Source organism: Pelophylax lessonae (assembly GCF_965119305.1).
Source record: "Pelophylax lessonae genome assembly, chromosome: 4".
In the NCBI taxonomy this organism is placed as follows: Eukaryota; Metazoa; Chordata; class Amphibia; order Anura; family Ranidae; genus Pelophylax; species Pelophylax lessonae.
The window spans coordinates 106183135-106201019 of record NC_138771.1 but is presented as its reverse complement, the minus strand read 5'-3'; the positions used below and the strand labels follow the sequence as shown (position 1 = coordinate 106201019).

The 17885-nt window shown below is 41.6% G+C and overlaps 1 protein-coding gene across 1 annotated transcript; it reads right to left on the bottom strand.

Annotated features, from left to right (window-relative positions):
- Nucleotides 1–11395: 11395 nt before the first annotated feature.
- On the bottom strand, nt 11396–12667 carry LOC309554673 (bone morphogenetic protein 7-like; the record flags this gene model as incomplete). The annotated part of the gene is made up of 1 exon (XM_082256382.1): nt 11396–12667. The coding sequence occupies one exon, from the start codon at nt 12665–12667 to the stop codon at nt 11396–11398; it is 1272 nt and encodes a 423-aa protein (XP_082112508.1).
- Nucleotides 12668–17885: the final 5218 nt, after the last annotated feature.

The window sequence follows — 17885 nt, the reverse complement described above, 5'->3', positions numbered from 1 at the left end:
GATTACACGAGGTGTGGTGATGGTATTGGTGTGTTGACATACTCTTATTGGCTGCATGAGGACTAGACGAACTGGATATCTTCAATAACAAAACTTTTGGATAGGTCTTTATTTTGGATTTCTGTGAAAGCACACAAGTCGCGGTCCCTCACGGTCCATTGACTGCTACAGGACCCGTTCTAATAGGAGCGACACAAGTCGCTCCGACTTAGAAAAAGGGTCCTGTACTAGTTCGGGGCGACCTCGGAGCGACTTGCATAGACATTCATTATATGAAGTCCGTGCAAGTCGCGCCGAAGTCACGGTGCACGGGACTTCACAAGTCGCCCCCGAAGTAGTACAGAGTCGTGTCGCCATAGTGTGAACCGACTCTTGCTCACACTGGATGAGCACTGCCAATGTTTTGATGACTGTATATGTTTTGAAACATTATTGTCTTAATATATCATTTAAGTTACAACTTTGTGTAAATAAAAAAAAAAGGTAATTTTCCCGAAGCTTGTGGCAAAATCTAAAATATTCCATGGGCTCAACATGCATCTCAGCGAGTAACTTGGGGTGTCTAGTTTCCAAAAAGGGGTCATTTGAGGAGGGGGGGGGGGGGGTTTGAACTGTCCAATAATAGAAGCTTATGCCACACATCACCCACTCTTCTTACCACTTAAATACCAAGCACTTTCAGACACTGTTTGTTTACATGAAAAAAAGTACTTTTTTTGCTAGAAAATTACGTTGAACCCCCAAACATTATGTATATATATATATATATATTTTAAATCAGTGGCTGTAGTGGAACACAGGTGGAACACATGATGGCATCCACTGGTTTTGCAAATGCTTAGGATTACTTACTCATTGTAAGTGTGTTTCTATATGTTTTTAATACATTTTTTGTACATACTGCACTATGAGGCTTCTCTTTTACCTCTGCATGGGCTGCCATGAGTATTTAGACACACACAGGAACATTGCCATTGATAGTCTCCTCTGGACTGCTTCTCTCCAAGTGGAAACATCCAACCACGCTCTTTTTGACTACCTGTAATAGGGGTCAATACGCTCTGGTGAGTGTGATGCACATATGAATGTTTGTGGAGAAGAGACACACCAGGTCACGGGTGATTCGTTAACTTGGGTGTTTGGATGTCATTGATTACTTATGGGACTGTAATATATGTTATGAGTCAGTTCTGTGGGACTCTTCTGCACCTTATTTCACTTGGCACTTTATTTGTGGACATTAAAGTCTAATTTGTTGGAGACACCCATTTACCCTGAGCACAGTTAATTGCTTCTGATTTATCCACTTGTTACGTTTTTTGCTTTATAACGTGCTGCTCTCATCACTGCATTTTTTTTATATATTTGTGTTTTTATTTTTTGGTTATTTGCACAAGTGTATGGGTATTTATTCATTTGTTTACACCCGCCCCGTCGTATATTCTCTAATAAAGGTTTAACCCCTTGATCACTCCCAGTTAACCCTTTCACTCCCTGTCACAGTTTGATTTGCACAGTGTACAGATTTTTACCTGTACGTCATTTTGCGCAGCCAGGCCGCCCTGCTGCAGTATATGTACTTGGGGTGGTCCGGAACTGGTTAAAGCAAGATCAGTGCTTTAGACATTGATCAAAGATTATAGGATCTACTATAATATATACCACAGTTCATTGAACAGAATAGGTAATAATGATGCATTAATCCTCTTCGGTAAAATTTGTAAAGTATTTTATTTTTTTGATCTGAAGAATAGTTAGAACACCTGAGAAGGCAACTGCACTATGGAGTAAGAAAGGCACACATACCAATGCATTGCTATATATTATACAGCAGGCAAGGAAGCATTGAGAATACGAACAGACTTAGGTTTGAAATTGACGAATGTTCTCCTGGGCATTTATATCTGTAGCTCTTTGAATTGCATGCTCAAGCATTTAATCATAAAATAATGCGCCAATTTTATTGATGAGAGTCTCAAACTGCCGGAGCAAAAAACTTTATGTGATGTGAAGAATAAATTAAGAGTTGAAGATCCGAGTACTGCGCTATCTAGAAATCACTTTTATCTAGTTTATGTTCAGATATTTATTGCAGAAAGTGTTAAGAGGAAAAAAAACCCTGTCCGTGTTCAACAAGAGAAATCCAAGCTTTGTGTGAGCACTGAGGCAGTAATTTCAGTGGAGTGTAGGTGACCACTAGAGATACTTACCTTCATTGGACATTAAAGGGGCTGTAAAGTCAGAAGGTGTTTTATTTTAATGCATTCTATGCATTAAGGTAAAAAAAAAAAAAAAAAAGTGCGCAGTAGTCCCCCTCAGCCCCCTGACACTTACCTGAGCCCCTCTCTATCCAGCGATGTCCGCGAATGCCCCAGACATCCGGGATTCTCTTTTCTGATTGGCTGAGCCACAGCAGTGGTGCCATTGTCTCCCACTGCAGTCAATCAAACTCAGCCAATCAAGAGAGAGAGGGGCGGGGCTGAACAGCAGCTATGTGTCTGAATGGGTATATGGAGCTGCTGTTCGGCTAGGGTGCCCCCATAGCAAGCTGCTTGCTGTGGGGGCACTCAACAGGAGGGAGGGGCCAGGAGCTCCAGCCAGGGACCTGAGAAGAGGAGGATCTGGGTTGCCCTGTGCAAAACCAACTGCACAGAGCATGTGCGTATAACATGTTTGTTATTTTAATAGAAACAAAAAACTTTACAATCACTTTAAGCAGAAAGGCAGATACTTTTACATGCAAGCTGCCCAAATGCTTCACATACACACACAACTAAATTTTAAAGAGGTTTTGGAGATCAGTTCTACTTTTTTAGCTTCCCACGGGAAGAGTTAGTAATTTCTTCGACAAAATAAGCTTATAGCCTGCAGATGGTATTGAAGATGCCACTGCAGCCTGGAAGTGGCTGTGGCGTTCATTTGTTTAGCCACTTGAGCAGCACCTCTGCTCTGCCCGTGGTTCGTGCACGCTGCCGATGGTTCGCTTCCACTGTGATTGCACACAGCAGGAGCTTATCGGCGGGTACCACAGACTCAGTCTTTGCTGGCACCCACTGATCATTTTGCAGAAAGACAGAAGGGTGGTCTGCCTATGTAAACAAGACAGATCGCCGTTCCGACAGGAGGGAAGAGATTAAATTTGTGTCCCTGTAAAGCAGGGAATAAATGTAATCTCTTCCTCTAGTAAAAGCACCTCCCCCCAGATTAGTAAAACACTGGCTAGGCACACAGTTAACCCTTTGATCACCCCTAAAGTTAACCCTTTCCAAGACAGTGTCAGTACAGTGACAGTGCATATTTTTTTAGCACTGATCACTGTATTAGTGTCACTGGTCCCCAAAAAGTGTCAAAAGTGTCAGTGTCCGAATGTTCATTGCAATATCGCAGTCCCGCGATTGATGATCGCCACCATTACTAGTAAAAATAAATAAACACATAAATAAAAATATCCCATAGTTTGTAGACGCTATTACTTTTGTGCAAACCAATCGATAGATGCCTATTGAGTTTTTATTTACAAAAATATGTAGCACCAAATACCACCAAAATAAAACTCTATTTGTGGGGGAAAAATTACATAAATTTTATTGGGTACAGCATTGCACGACCGTGGAATTGTTAGTTAAAGTAACGCCTGCTCATGAAGGAGGTCAAGTGGTTAATACTGTGATTGTCAATTACAAAAAAAAATGAAAAACTTGTTTTTTTAATCAGCCTATAACATCAAAACCGAGCAGGGTTGTTATTAAAATAATGCACAAAATAGAAGTTTGATATGTCCTTTAAAAATCTACTTTTTTTAGTTTTTTTTTTTAATCTAAAACTTTAGGTATGCAAATTAGGCAGATTTATTGATGCTGAATTTGGCCTAGGCAACTAGGCATTGGTCATCTCTGGTCATGAAGGGTTATATATAGAGTTTGGGCTAATCTATATTACCAATTTTTTCTTCTATTTCACTTGTTTGTGAACATCCTATTTTATAAGGACTGCTAGTAAGATGGTAAATTGCTCAATATGTAAACTTAATTACTTTCTCAAAAGCATCCCTTTAATAGTAACATACAAGTTAGGAGGCTCAGAGTTACTGGTACTAATTGATACCCATGACCCCTACCTTACCTCTGTAACTGTAGTTTGGTTGGGGAAAGGATTGGTAGTTAATCATAAAATATAGAGAGAAAGGGGAAGGAACTGTTGTGAGAAAAGTGGGTGCAGCTTCCCATTAGTGAGGAGCCCGAAGAGGATTCTCATAATTTGCTGAACCACACGTGCTGTGACTTTTGGGGTGCATGGTGTGTCACATGCATGCTGCGCTGTGTACTGTAGCTCATGGGCTACATATTAGGTGATTGCTGCATGTTGTATTGGGTACCTTGTGAATTGCACATTGAAGTGCATGGTGTGGAGTGCAGACAACATGCTTCAGTGTTGCATTTATAGTTCAAACAGAAAGCCTAGTTCATTTGTTTGTTCTCCATGGTCTCACTGTAACTAAGAGCATAGCCACCCACTCTATCTCACTCCCAAGATGCATTAGGGACTATGGACCATGGACTCTGGGATGCAATGTCAAGCCGCTGCAAACAAAGCCAACAAAATACTGGCATGTATAAAAAGGGGTATTCACTCCAGAAATAAAGAGATTATTCTCCCGCTCTACAAGACTCTGGGCAGGCCACATCTGGAGTATGCCGTCCAGCTCTGGGCACCGGTCCTCAGAAAGGATGTGCTGGTACTGGAGAGAGTCCACAGAAGGGCAACAAAAATAATTAGGAGAATGGAGGATCTAAGCTATGAGGAAAGACTACAAGCATTGAACTTATTCTCTCTGGAGAAGAGACGCTTGAGAGGGGATATGATATTAATGTACAAATACTGTACTGGTGACCCTAGCGTAAGGAACAAACTTTTCAGAGAAAGGGAATACAATAAGACATGTGGCCACTCACTAAAACTAGAGGAAAAAGGGTTTAACCTTAAAATGCGTAGGGGGTTCTTTACTGTCAGAGCAGTGGGGATGCAAAACTCTCTTCCACAAGCAGTGGTATCAGCAGGGAGCATCGATAGTTTCAAAAAATTATTAGACAGTCACCTTAAAGACCACAACATACAGGGATATACAATGTATGGTTAACATCTAACACACACACACACACACATCATAGGTTGACCTGGATGGACTGAAGTCTTTTTTCAACCTCACTAACTATGTACAGTATATTAACAGTAAAAAGGTTAGGCCCTTTACAAAATAATCAGGAGTGGGTGACTGGGAACAAAGAAAAGGCACATTTATTAAATACTTTCTTCAGCTCTTTATATACAAAGGAGCATGGGGGAGCTCATGATTATAATGAGGACGGTATTGACACAGCCCCAAAGTGATATGGTCCAGAAATATTTTGACAGAATAAGGGTGGATAAAGCACCTGGACCAGATGGCATCCACCCATGCATCCTAAAAGAATTGAGCGTTGTAATTTCTAAGCCTTTGTTTCTAATTTTTAGGGACTCGTTAAGGACTGGAATAGTACCACTGGATTGGCGTAGGGCCAATGTGGTGCCTATATTTAAAAAGGGATCAAAGTCTTTGACAAGTAACTATAGACCTGTTAGTTTAACTTCTATAGTCGGGAAGATATTGGAGTGTTTAATAAAAGACCACATAGATGAGTTCCTGCTGGAAAAAGATATTTTAAGCAACAGACACATGGATTTATGAGAAACAGAAGTTGTCAAACAAACCTGATTTATTTTTATGAGGAGGTAAGTAAAACCTTGGACAGAGGGGTGGCTGTGAACGTAGTATACTTGGATTTTGCAAAAGCGTTTGACACAGTTCCCCACACACAGCTAATGTGTAAGGTAAAGTCTACTGGCTTGGAAAGATCGGTTTGTAATTAGATAGAAAATCTAATCACTGGGTATGTTCCTTGTAAACGCAGCAAAACTCTGTATCCCAAGACACTGGTGCACTCCCCGAATCCCCTCTCTAAAAGAATGGTTTATTCAAATTGAAAAACTTGCAGAAATGGAAGAACTCATAGCAATTTCCCACGATTCACCAACCAAATTTGCTTCAACCTGGTATCCTTGGTCACAATTAAGAAAATCTAACACTTATACAATAACTATGAAATTAATATCCTCCTTCTGCCTACTTTAGGGAAACCACCTGTTATCATATCTTTCCTTTTGTCACACTACCATATCCCATATTAACACAAATACTCACAATTACTCACATTGAGTTACAATTTTCATATCCACATCCCACTGCTCACCTCACACCCTTTACCCTTCCCCCTTTACCTTACCCTACCCCCCCATCCCTATTCCGCAAGGGTAGAGTTGGTGCTGGTAACCATCTCTCCCCACCTCCCACCTATATACTACCCCCGATCACTTGTCTTGTCCCAATCTGGTTCTAATCCCACTCTTCGACCCTGCATCAAACTACCTTGACCCTCCTTCTCTCAGAATGGAAGATGTTATATCTCCTATCTACACCTAGGTTTTGATGTCAAACACATGTCAATGAGTGTACTTTGAATACTGCTACCTTAAATGAGTGTATTAGCTTACGTAATCTCTCTTGTACATCCGTTATAAATATAATGAACACCAAGAATGTTGATCGGACTGTTCATACAGTATGTTTGTAACATATTTTGAACTCATTTTCTTATACAATAAAACTTTGTGGAAAAAAAAAAAGAAAATTGGCTAAAAGATATAATTCAGAGGGTAGTGGTTAATGATTCTTACTCTGAATGGTGTAAAGTTATCAGTGGTGTACCCCAAGGTTCAGTGTTGGGACCCTTACTTTTTAATACGTTATTACGATGACACCAAGCTTTGCAGTGGAATAACTTCTTTACAGGATGTCTCCAACTTAAAAGTTGACCTCAATGCACTGTTTCGTTGGGCAACTATGTGGCAAATGAGGTTTAATGTTGATAAAGGTAAAGTTATGCACTTGGGGGCTAAGAATATGCATGAATCATACATACTAGGAGGAGTAGAACTGGGGGAATCCATAGCGGAGAAGGATCTGGGTGTTCTGGTAGATCATAAGCTTAATAATAGCATGCAATGCCAAGCTGCTGTTTCCAAAGCAAGCAAAGGCCTTTCTTGTATTAACAGAGGCATGGACTCCAGAGAGAGAGAGAGATATCATTTTGCCCCAGTACAAATCATTAGTAAGACCTCATCTGGAATATGCAGTTCAGTTTCGGGCACCAGTTCCTGAAAAGGGATATCAGGGAACTGGGGAAAGTGCAGAGAAGGGCAACCAAACTGATAAGAGGCATGGGGGACCTTAGCTATGAGAAAAGATTAGAGGAACTGAATTTATTCTCTCTTGAGAAGAGGAGATAAGGGGGGATATGATCAACATGTATAAATACATAAGGGGTCCATATAGTGAACTTGGTGTTGGGTTGTTCACTTTAAGGTGAACACAGAGGACAAGGGGGCACTCTTTACGTCTAGAGGAAAACAGATTTTGTCTTCAAATACAGAAAGGTTTCTTCACCGTAAGAGCTGTGGAAATGTGGAATAGACTCCCTCCAGAGGTGGTTCTGGCTATCTCACTAGATTGCTTTTAAAAAGGCCTGGATTCTTTCCTAGGTGTACATAATATAAATGGGTACTAAAAATTTTTTTAGGTAAAGTTGATCCAGGGAATATCCGATTGCCTCTCGGGGGATCAGGAAGGAATGTTTTTCCCCTGCTGTAGCAAATTGGATCATGCTTTGCTGGGGTTCATTTTCGCCTTCCTCTGGATCAACAGCGGGTATAGGATTGTGTATATGGGATTGTATGGTTGGGTTTTCAATACTGTTTTTTTTTTTTTTTTGGTTGAACCGGATGGACTTGTGTCTTTTTTCAACCTGACTTACTATGTGATGCTTATGCTGCTAGCATTAGTAAATAGATAAGCAGGCAGCAGGCTGAAGTCCGCTCTCTGCTGACGTCACAGAGTTAGTCCAGACTTGGGCAAGATTGCGACCATGGAATCAGGATGGGCCCACATACCTGGACTGGCACCAAGCTCAGCCTCTCAGTGAGCTTCTGAGAACCTGAGCCAGCTGCTCCCACCCTCTCCACTCCAGTGAGCAAGGAGAGGGCAGAGCAGATAGCAGTGCAGTGGCGGGGGCGCAGGGGCACCGCCCCCCCTATCCATGCATCCGGACCCCCTAATCTGCATGCGGGCGCCGGACGCATGGAGTTCAATGGGATTTTTTTGTCATCTGATTAGAGCCAGAGGCTCTAATAGGCTTCAGAAGAGGGTGGACCTGGGGCGCAGAGCAGTGCAATCCGAGCCCACCCATTTTGTGACAATAGCGAATGAAAATTCGCTATTGTCACACGGATCCTCCTCCTGGCCAATCAGGAAGCGCGTTCGATACGCGCTTCCTGATTGGCCGAAAGGCAAACCCCATGCCATTGTCTGGGGAGAACGGAGGCGGGAGCCAGGAGGACTGAGGACTTGCCACCACGCCGGAGAAGCCGCCGCTGTGTTATAGAGAATAGAGAATAGAAGGGAGCAGTAAAGTGTAGAATGTTGCACGCAGAGAGCAGAGCACAATACAGAGGAGGTGAAGTGACAGGATGTGATCCTGCAGAGCACAGATTTCCAGTATTATTCTGTGCCAGCAGCGGGGGGGGGGGGGCGGCCTCACGTTGTGATTGGTTGGCTTTAATCCAGGATCAGATTGTGCAGAGAGGGATCAGCAGAAGAGGAGCTGCCCGGAGAAGTCGGGGTGTCCAGTGTTGTCCCCTCATGGCCTGAACCTGCCCACAGCAGCCCACAGCACAGCAGTCGGTCCAGTCGAGTGAGCCAGCCCAAGAGCAGGTAAGTGACATGACTGTGACATGCCTGTACCATGACCTGTGACATGCCTGTACCATGACCTGTGACATGTCTGTACCATGACCTGTGACATGCCTGTACCATGACCTGTGACATGCCTGTACCATAACCTGTGACATGCCTGTACCATGACCTGTAGAGTCCAAAGAAATCACCGCCCAAAGTGCTGACAGCTGGGCCAGTAGGATTCCCAAGTAAACTGTAGTAGTCCTGCAAGACTGGGTGCTCACCAAGGTCCGCAACCTAAGAAGGTCATATGCATGTAGAAAGAAAGTGGCCCTTCCAGTCTCAGGAAAGTAGAAACTTGAGTTTTATTTCTTCAAATCAAAAAGTCCAACATCGACATGTGCAAGACAAACAGGATAGCAGCAAACGCGTTTCACCCCATGGTGTGAAACGGGTTTGCTGCTATCCTGTTTGTCTTGCACATGTCGATGTTGGACTTTTTGATTTGAAGAAATAAAACTCAAGTTTCTACTTTCCTGAAACTGGAAGTGCCACTTTCTTTCTACATGCATATGTACCATGACCTGTGCCATGCCTGTACCATGACATGTGACATGCCTTTATCATGACCTGTGACATGCCTGTACCATGACCTGTGACATGACCTGTACCATGACCTGTACCATGACCTGTGACATGCCTGTACCATGACCTGTGACATGCCTGTACCATGACCTGTGACATGACCTGTACCATGACCTGTGACATGACCTGTGACATGCCTGTACCATGACCTGTGCCATGCCTGTGTCATGCCTGTACCATGACCTGTGACATGCCTGTACCATGACCTGTGCCATGCCTGTACCATGAGCTGTACCATGACCTGTGACATGCCTGTACCATGACCTGTGCCATGCCTGTGACATGCCTGTACCATGACCTGTGACATGCCTGTACCATGACCTGTGACATGCCTGTACCATCACCTGTGCCATGCCTATACCATCACCTGTGCCATGCCTATACCATCACCTGTGCCATGCCGATACCATCACCTGTGCCATGCCTATACCATCATCTGTGCCATGCCTGTGCCATGCCTGTACCATGACCTGTGACATGCCTGTACCATGACCTGTACCATGACCTGTGACATGACCTGTGACATGCCTGTACCATGACCTGTGCCATGCCTATACCATGACCTGTGACATGCCTGTACCATGACCTGTGACATGCCTGTACCATCACCTGTGCCATGCCTATACCATCACCTGTGCCATGCCTATACCATCACCTGTGCCATGCCGATACCATCACCTGTGCCATGCCTATACCATCATCTGTGCCATGCCTGTGCCATGCCTGTACCATGACCTGTGACATGCCTGTACCATGACCTGTACCATGACCTGTGACATGACCTGTGACATGCCTGTACCATGACCTGTGCCATGCCTATACCATGACCTGTGACATGCCTGTACCATGACCTGTGACATGCCTGTACCATCACCTGTGCCATGCCTATACCATCATCTGTGCCATGCCTATGCCATCACCTGTGCCATGCCGATACCATCACCTGTGCCATGCCTATACCATCATCTGTGCCATGTATGTGCCATGCCTGTACCATGACCTGTGACATGCCTGTACCATGACCTGTACCATGACCTGTGACATGACCTGTGACATGCCTGTACCATGACCTGTGCCATGCCTGTGCCATGCCTGTACCATGACCTGTGACATGCCTGTACCATCACCTGTACCATGCCTATACCATCACCTGTGCCATGCCTATACCATCACCTGTGCCATGCCTATAGCATCATCTGTGCCATGCCCGTACCATGACCTCGAAGTCACACAATTTTTTACTGCGTTTTTTGCCGCAAAGCAATACCTATTACATTTTTCTTTTTGCGCCCCCCCCCCCCCCCAAAAAAAAATTTTGAGCACCAGCCATCACTGGAGCAGTGACTGACAGTTAGAGTCGGCAGGGGACAGATGCAGCATCTAACCAATGCTGCATCCACCTAGGTAAGTATGATTCTAAAAAAAAAAAAAAAAAATCTAATCTATACTTCTCTTTAAAAGAGAATTCAAACTTTGAGCTGAGATGTGCTTTAAGACTGTTATGCCTTGGAATTGAATTAGTTACACATACGTTCTATATGGATATCAAGGTTTGCAGATATACAGTAGATTAGAGAGAGATTGCTTTGTCAATAACAAAGGTAAAATGCATGGAAACTTTGCATTTTCATTTCATGTGTTGTAGGATTTATGTTTTCTTTTCTATACAATAAAAGACAGATCACCATGATTAAACCTTTATACGTGACTATACATTTATTTTTTACATAATTTAACACTGTTATATTGCATTTGATGAAACTTATAAAAAGGTTGTTTCTATAAAATCCATTTTGTTGCTTTGTTATTGATCATAAAATATAAAGTCTAAGTAAAAAATCCATATAAACATGCAGTGGCTCCTAAAAAGCAAAACATTAATTGAGATGCAGATTCCAGGTTTTATTAGTATTATCTGTGATTCTAATGGCAGCCACATGATCGCACCACCATGTTTCTATACTTCTTTAATATAACATTGGAACTGTCATCAAAATACAAGACAGAGATCCCCTGAAGTTCTGTAGGGGCACAACATGGCTTTGGAACAGTTTCAGGATTAATAAAGTGAACTAAGGTCTGGACAATTGCGTGATTAGTGGCATTCATGTAAGAGTTGAGCGGAAAAGCACATTCTCCTTCACAGTAGTAAGCAGCATATCCTTCTGGGGCGATTATCCAATCTTGCCAGCCAAGGTCACGGAAACTCACATACAGTTCATGCTTCTTGCAGGCCTGTTTCAAGAATCGGTGCCCACTATTACTAGTGCTGCTACCCATAAAGCTGTCTGTAATATTGGCTAATGGAAGGTTGTGTTCCTTTACTGTCTTTTTATCTTGGTTTTTATGTTTACTGCTCACAGAACGAATACTACGTAGGTGAATTGTTGCAGTTTTAAAAAATGCTACCATAAATGGCTGCTTCTCCTGTGGTCCACTTCTGTCAACTAGACCCACTAATCGAGGTTTAACACTTTTCCTGTCCAGAGTTTCTATTCTCATCTGTAGTTCAAGCTTGTCCTGAGGATTACCCACCCAGTCATTTCTTGATGAAGTAATTTCAAATGTCAACCATCCACTTTCTCCACCTGTGGTTATCTGGCTGTCCAGCTTTAACAGCTGACTAGGAAGTTCCTGAAGCACCTGGTAGATGCTGATCCGGTAAGTTTCATTATGTTTAGTTGGATCTTTATATATGCGAAATTCAGCTGCTGTTAATTGTACTCCAACTGGAACATCAGCAAGATCAAATCTAAACTCTTTGCTGTAGCATTGGTGACAGAATTTGCTGTCATTCTCCACTAGGTTAACAAAACTCATGACAAAATCTGCATCAGAAAGAAAGTGGTTTTCAAGAGGGTGGACAAGGGAAGGATCATACTTGGTAAAAGAATTAAAGTACTGAAAGCTATCTTTTCTCTCTTCACCGACACCAATTGAATTGTAGAGATTCATCATGAATATTGGTGCAGATGTCTTCTTCTCGTGTAAGTGAGGTCTTGGTCTATGAGGCAATCCTAAAACAGATAAAATCTCTCTCTGTATCTCTCTGCGTTCAGGGCCCTTCAGCCGCCACTGGACAAAACTGGAGTGTACATCATCTTCAACCATTCCATCTGATGTTATGATTTGCATAGAAAAGTAGAAAAATATTATTAAGACGGTTCTTCTTCTGTTGCCAACAGTCATTTTCATGGGGCCTTACTGCAATAGAGAGAAAATGCAGTCAAAACTCAATTGAAGACATAAAAATGTAGACAAAGTGCCTCCTTAAAAAAAAAAAAAAAAAACTTTCTTAAAATAGAAATCCTAGTTGTGCTGGAAGATTTAAGGCCTGTGTCAGTGGGCTTTTGTTCACTTCAAACAGTTTTTTACATTCCCACACTAATCTGTAGGTATACTTGCTTGAAACAGGTCATATGCATTTGTTGATGAATTCTGAATGGTCTAAGAGAGTCAAACTGACTCCATCAGCACAGGCTTTAAAAAATGTAAACATTATGTATATAAAAATCAGCACTAAAATCAACTATATTACTAGCTGCTGCAATAATATAAAACAGTGATATAATATATATAAAAAAAAAACTTTGTATATTTTCTTTCAGGATATACTGTATGTTTACACATATATATGCAAACATTGCTGCCTTCTGGGTCTCATGCCAGGTTAGCTGCCTTATTCCATAGTAATCACAGGTGGTTACCAGCTTGGCATGGTCACCATTCAGAGAACAAATTGTGTATTTCACAATGAATACAAGGCATTCTCTGATTGGATAGGGTGGATATTATGACATAACTGCATGCTTCTCAACCTAAACCAGTCAGAGAATGCTTTGTACTCATTGAGAAAAATGCAAGGCATTCTATGAATGGTATCCATACCTAGTGATTAACCCACTGTGTTCACTATGCAGCCCAGGTCTGGGATGTGGAAGACAGCAAGGATCATTGTAGCAGCAGTGACTACAACAGTTGTTCTCTGCTTCCACAGGTCCACCTGGAAGTCAGCTTTAATAAATTTCTGGAGTGGAGGAACAGCTACTGGAGTTTAATACTATTGGGACCCCACCTTTATGTTGTGGAGGAAATCTGGCTTACTGAACTAGAAGGAGAGTCTAATTCAGACAGTACATGTATACACTGGGTTAATTATTGTGTGCGCACAATTGTGGCTGTTTTTTTCAGGAATCATAAAGGACTTTATACATGTGGACTACACTGGTTGCACTTTATATTGCACTAAAAACATTTTTTGCACATTTTTTTTTTGGTGCAGCATTTTGAGTTGCACAATTTTAGTTGCTTTGCACATATCTACAGTATCTCACAAAAGTGAGTACACCCTCACATTTTTGTAAATATTTTATTATATCTACACTGAAGAAATGAGACTTTGCTACAATGTAAAGTAGTGAGTGTACTGCTTGTATAACAGTGTAAATTTGCTGTACCCTGCTGCTCCCTGGTGTCATGTAACTCGTTAGTGTACAAGGTCTCAGGTGTGAATGGGGAACAGGTGTGTTAAAATTGGTGTTATTGCTCTCACTCTCTCATACTGGTCACTGGAAGTTCAACATGGCACCTCATGGCAAAGAACCCTCTAAAGATTTGAAAAAAAGAATTGTTGCTTTACATAAAGATGGCTTAGGCTTTAAAAAGATTGCCAAGACCCTGAAACTGAGCTGCAGCATGGTGGACAAGACCATACAGCAGTTTAACAGGACAGGTTCCACTCAGAACAGGCCTCACCATGGTCGACCAAAGAAGTTGAGTGCACATGCTCAGCGTCATACCTAGAGGTTGTCTTTGGGAAATAGACGAATGAGTGCTGCCAGCATTGCTACAGAGGTTGAAGGGGTGGGGGGGGTCAGCCTGTCAGTGTTCAGATCATATGCCGCACACTGCATCACATTGGTCTTCATGGTTGTCATCCCAGAAGGAAGCCTCTTCTAAAGATTAGGCACAAGAAAGCCCGCAAACAGTTTGCTGAAGACAATTAGACTAAGAACATGGATTACTGGAACCATGTCCTGTGGTCTGATGAGACCAAGATAAACGTATTTGATTCAGATGGTGTCAAGCGTGTGTGACGGCAACCAGATGAGGAGTACAAAGACAAGTGTGTCTTGCCTACAGTCAAGCATGATGGTGGGAGTGTCATGGTCTGGGGCTGCATGAGTGCTTCCGTCACAGGGGAGCTACAGTTCATTGAGGGAACCATGAATGCCAACATGTACAGTGACATACTGAAGCAGAGCATGATCCCCCTCCCTTCAGAGACTGGGCCACAGGGCAGTATTCCAACATGATAACAACCCCAAACACACCTCCAAGACGATCACTGCCTTGCTAAAGAAGCTGAGGGTAAAGTTGATGGACTGGCCAAGCATGTCACCAGACCTAAACCCTATTGAGCTTCTGTGGGGCATCCTCAAATGGAAGGTGGAGGAGCACAAGGTCTCTAACATCCACCAGCTCTGTGATGTCATCATGGAGAAGTGAAGGAGGACCCCAGTGGCAACCTGTGAAGCTCTGGTGAACTCCATGCCCAAGAGGGTTAAGGCAGTGCTGGAAAATAATGGTGGCCACACAAAATATTGACACTTTTGGCCCAATTTGGACATGTTCACTTAGGGGTGTACTCACTTTTGTTGCCAGCAGTTTTGACTTAACCACTTAAGCCCCGAAAGATTTTACCCCCTTCCTGACCAAGGCCTATTTTGCGATTCGGCACTGCGTGACTTTAACGGACAGTTGCGCGGTCGTGCCACGCTGTACCTAAACGAATTTGATGTTCTTTTTTCCCACAAACAGAGCTTTCTTTTGGTGGTATTTGATCACCTGTGTGATTTTTTGATCATGCGCTATAAACAAAAAAAACAGCGTCAATTTTGCAAAAATAACAATATTTTTCACATTTTTTTATATGAAATTCCCCTCAAAAAAAATGTAAAAATCTAAATTTTTTAACATTTTTGGCCAATTTGATTTATGCTACATATGTTTGGTAAAAAAAATCGCAAAAAGCGTATTTTGATTGGTTTGCGCAAAAGTTATCGCGTTTACTAACAAAGGGAAAGATTTTTGTCATTTTTGTTGGTTTTTTTTTAACGCGTAATGGCAGCGATCTGCGATTTTTTTGCGGTACTGCGACATTGCGGCAGACAGATTGGACCCTTGACTGACGTTTTTGACACTTTTGGGGTTACCAGTGACATTACTACAGTAATCAGTGCTATACATATGCACTGTTACTGTAAAATTACACTGGCAGTGAAGGGGTTAACTTTTTTGAGAGGGAGGGGTTATGTGTGCCTGCCTTTCTCCCTCTGCACCGACGATCGCCGAGTGGGGGGGTCCGTGACTTTTGTGAGATACTATATATATATATTTTTACACATATAAATGTTTTTAATATACATAAATACACAGACTGCATTCCTATATGAAGTGAAAATGCCATTGTAAATGACAGAGGCTTACATTTCTACATGTACCAAGAATTTGGTCTGTAAGGATGTCTGATTTGGTGATATGCAAATTTACAAGCTGTATATGTGCCCGCCTCAAATTATTGTCCCATGATGAACTCAGAATGAAAGCTTCTATTAGATAAGGTGGAAAGACCTCTACACTGTTCCTAAAAGAATGAATCCTTCCATGTGCGTATGACGAAAAGAGCAATAGGGGCCTCGTGAACAGTGTTCTTTTCAAAGAAAGGATTGCTTTTCTTGAATTGTGCTTAGCGTTTTGTGCCACATTTAGAAGCAAGAATTTTTGAGGTTTTTTTTTTTTTTTATTCATTGAAAAAGTTTTCATCTTAGTGAAGTCTTCTGTTTGACACATTGCTTACAGTGCCCTTCTCCAGATTTAGATACTACTAGGAAAAAAGCACATTGTTCGTATAGCCTGTAAAACAAACTTCAGCAAGATTCCCAAGAACATTATTTGGGCTTCAATGCTTTTTGTGCCTGCGTATTTTCACATTCGCATCTGTTGTCTTGAACTGCAAATTTGATGTCACAACCACAATACTGCTTTTATGACTAAACTGAAAACATCAACATCTGTTCACACATTACTAGGAAGAGCCATCATCCAAGGGCTAATAACAAGGCCTGGAAACCTTGTGCATTCAGAAGCAAAGTATTTACACATTGCATCTCATTAAATACATTCCCATGGAGTTAGACGCTGTAATGTATCTTCTTTGTGCTTTTTTTCCCTTGGCCTCTCTATTTCCATGATCCTGTAATCCACCCAGTAAAGAAGTAGGATCATGTGAAGTTTCATTTGAATGAGCCAGTGACCTTGACTATACACAGCTCAGTTTATTCCTAAATCTTCATTTGTACAGAGCCAAAATCAAGCTTCTATGCAGTGAAATGGCTTTACAATGTTTCAATAGCAATGTTTGGGAGGAAAATATAATGATGTAAAGAACAATTCAATCACTACTAAGTAGTGTGCTTCCTATCAACAAATGAACATTATATATCAAAACAAATTTTTATAGAAATATCTTTAGTTGCTCCGGGAAAGTTTAATTGTTACTCAACATTCTCGTACCTATTGCATATGTTTGCGTAAATAAGACAAACAATAAAAACACAAATCAAGCACTGCCACCCTTCATTGTGTACTGACCGATTTCCAAACACTGATAATTCAGATTCAAACTAGGTTGATAGACTGCCCAGAATTACACAAAGTAAATAAAACACCTATTAACTGAAGTGTTTGCGTGGGAATAGATAGGATTAAAAGTGTCCAATTGGGAGTTTTCCCTTCAAGTTCTGTCTCAGTGATGCAACAGAAAACATGAGGAAAGCTGTACAAAATAAGGAGAATTTCCTTTTAGAGTGTTTTCATAATTGGAAGATTTATCCTTGCCTCTTGTTCTGGTAACAACATTAAAATGTTGGTTTTCACAACACTTTTTTTTTTGGGTACAACGGTCACCAAGGAAAACAGAGAAGGCAAATCTAAATTAACCTGACAGAGACTCTAACCCTTCCATCCAAAACTTCAAAAAGTAATAGACTCATTTCACTTGCAAATGCTTGCACTGTGAAATGATCATGGTAGTAAATTTGTTGGCATGACATAAATCATTTTGGTAAAAGGGTGGCAAAAAATTATTAACTGGATTGCCTTTGAATGCATGTGTGTATTGATACATTTGTGAAAATATAAACCAGGATGCTGCCTTTCAGTGTTTGAATATGTCCGTGCAAGTAGGCACTTTTCTTCATTCTTTGCAGTCTAGTTTGAGTGCTATAAACCATTTTTCTACTCTATAAACCATTCAGAGGCTTTGTTTTTTTTTTTGTATCTCCATTTTAGTATTATTTAGTTCTGGACAATAGGCAACCACAGACAGCCAGATTTCAAGAACGATGGGAGA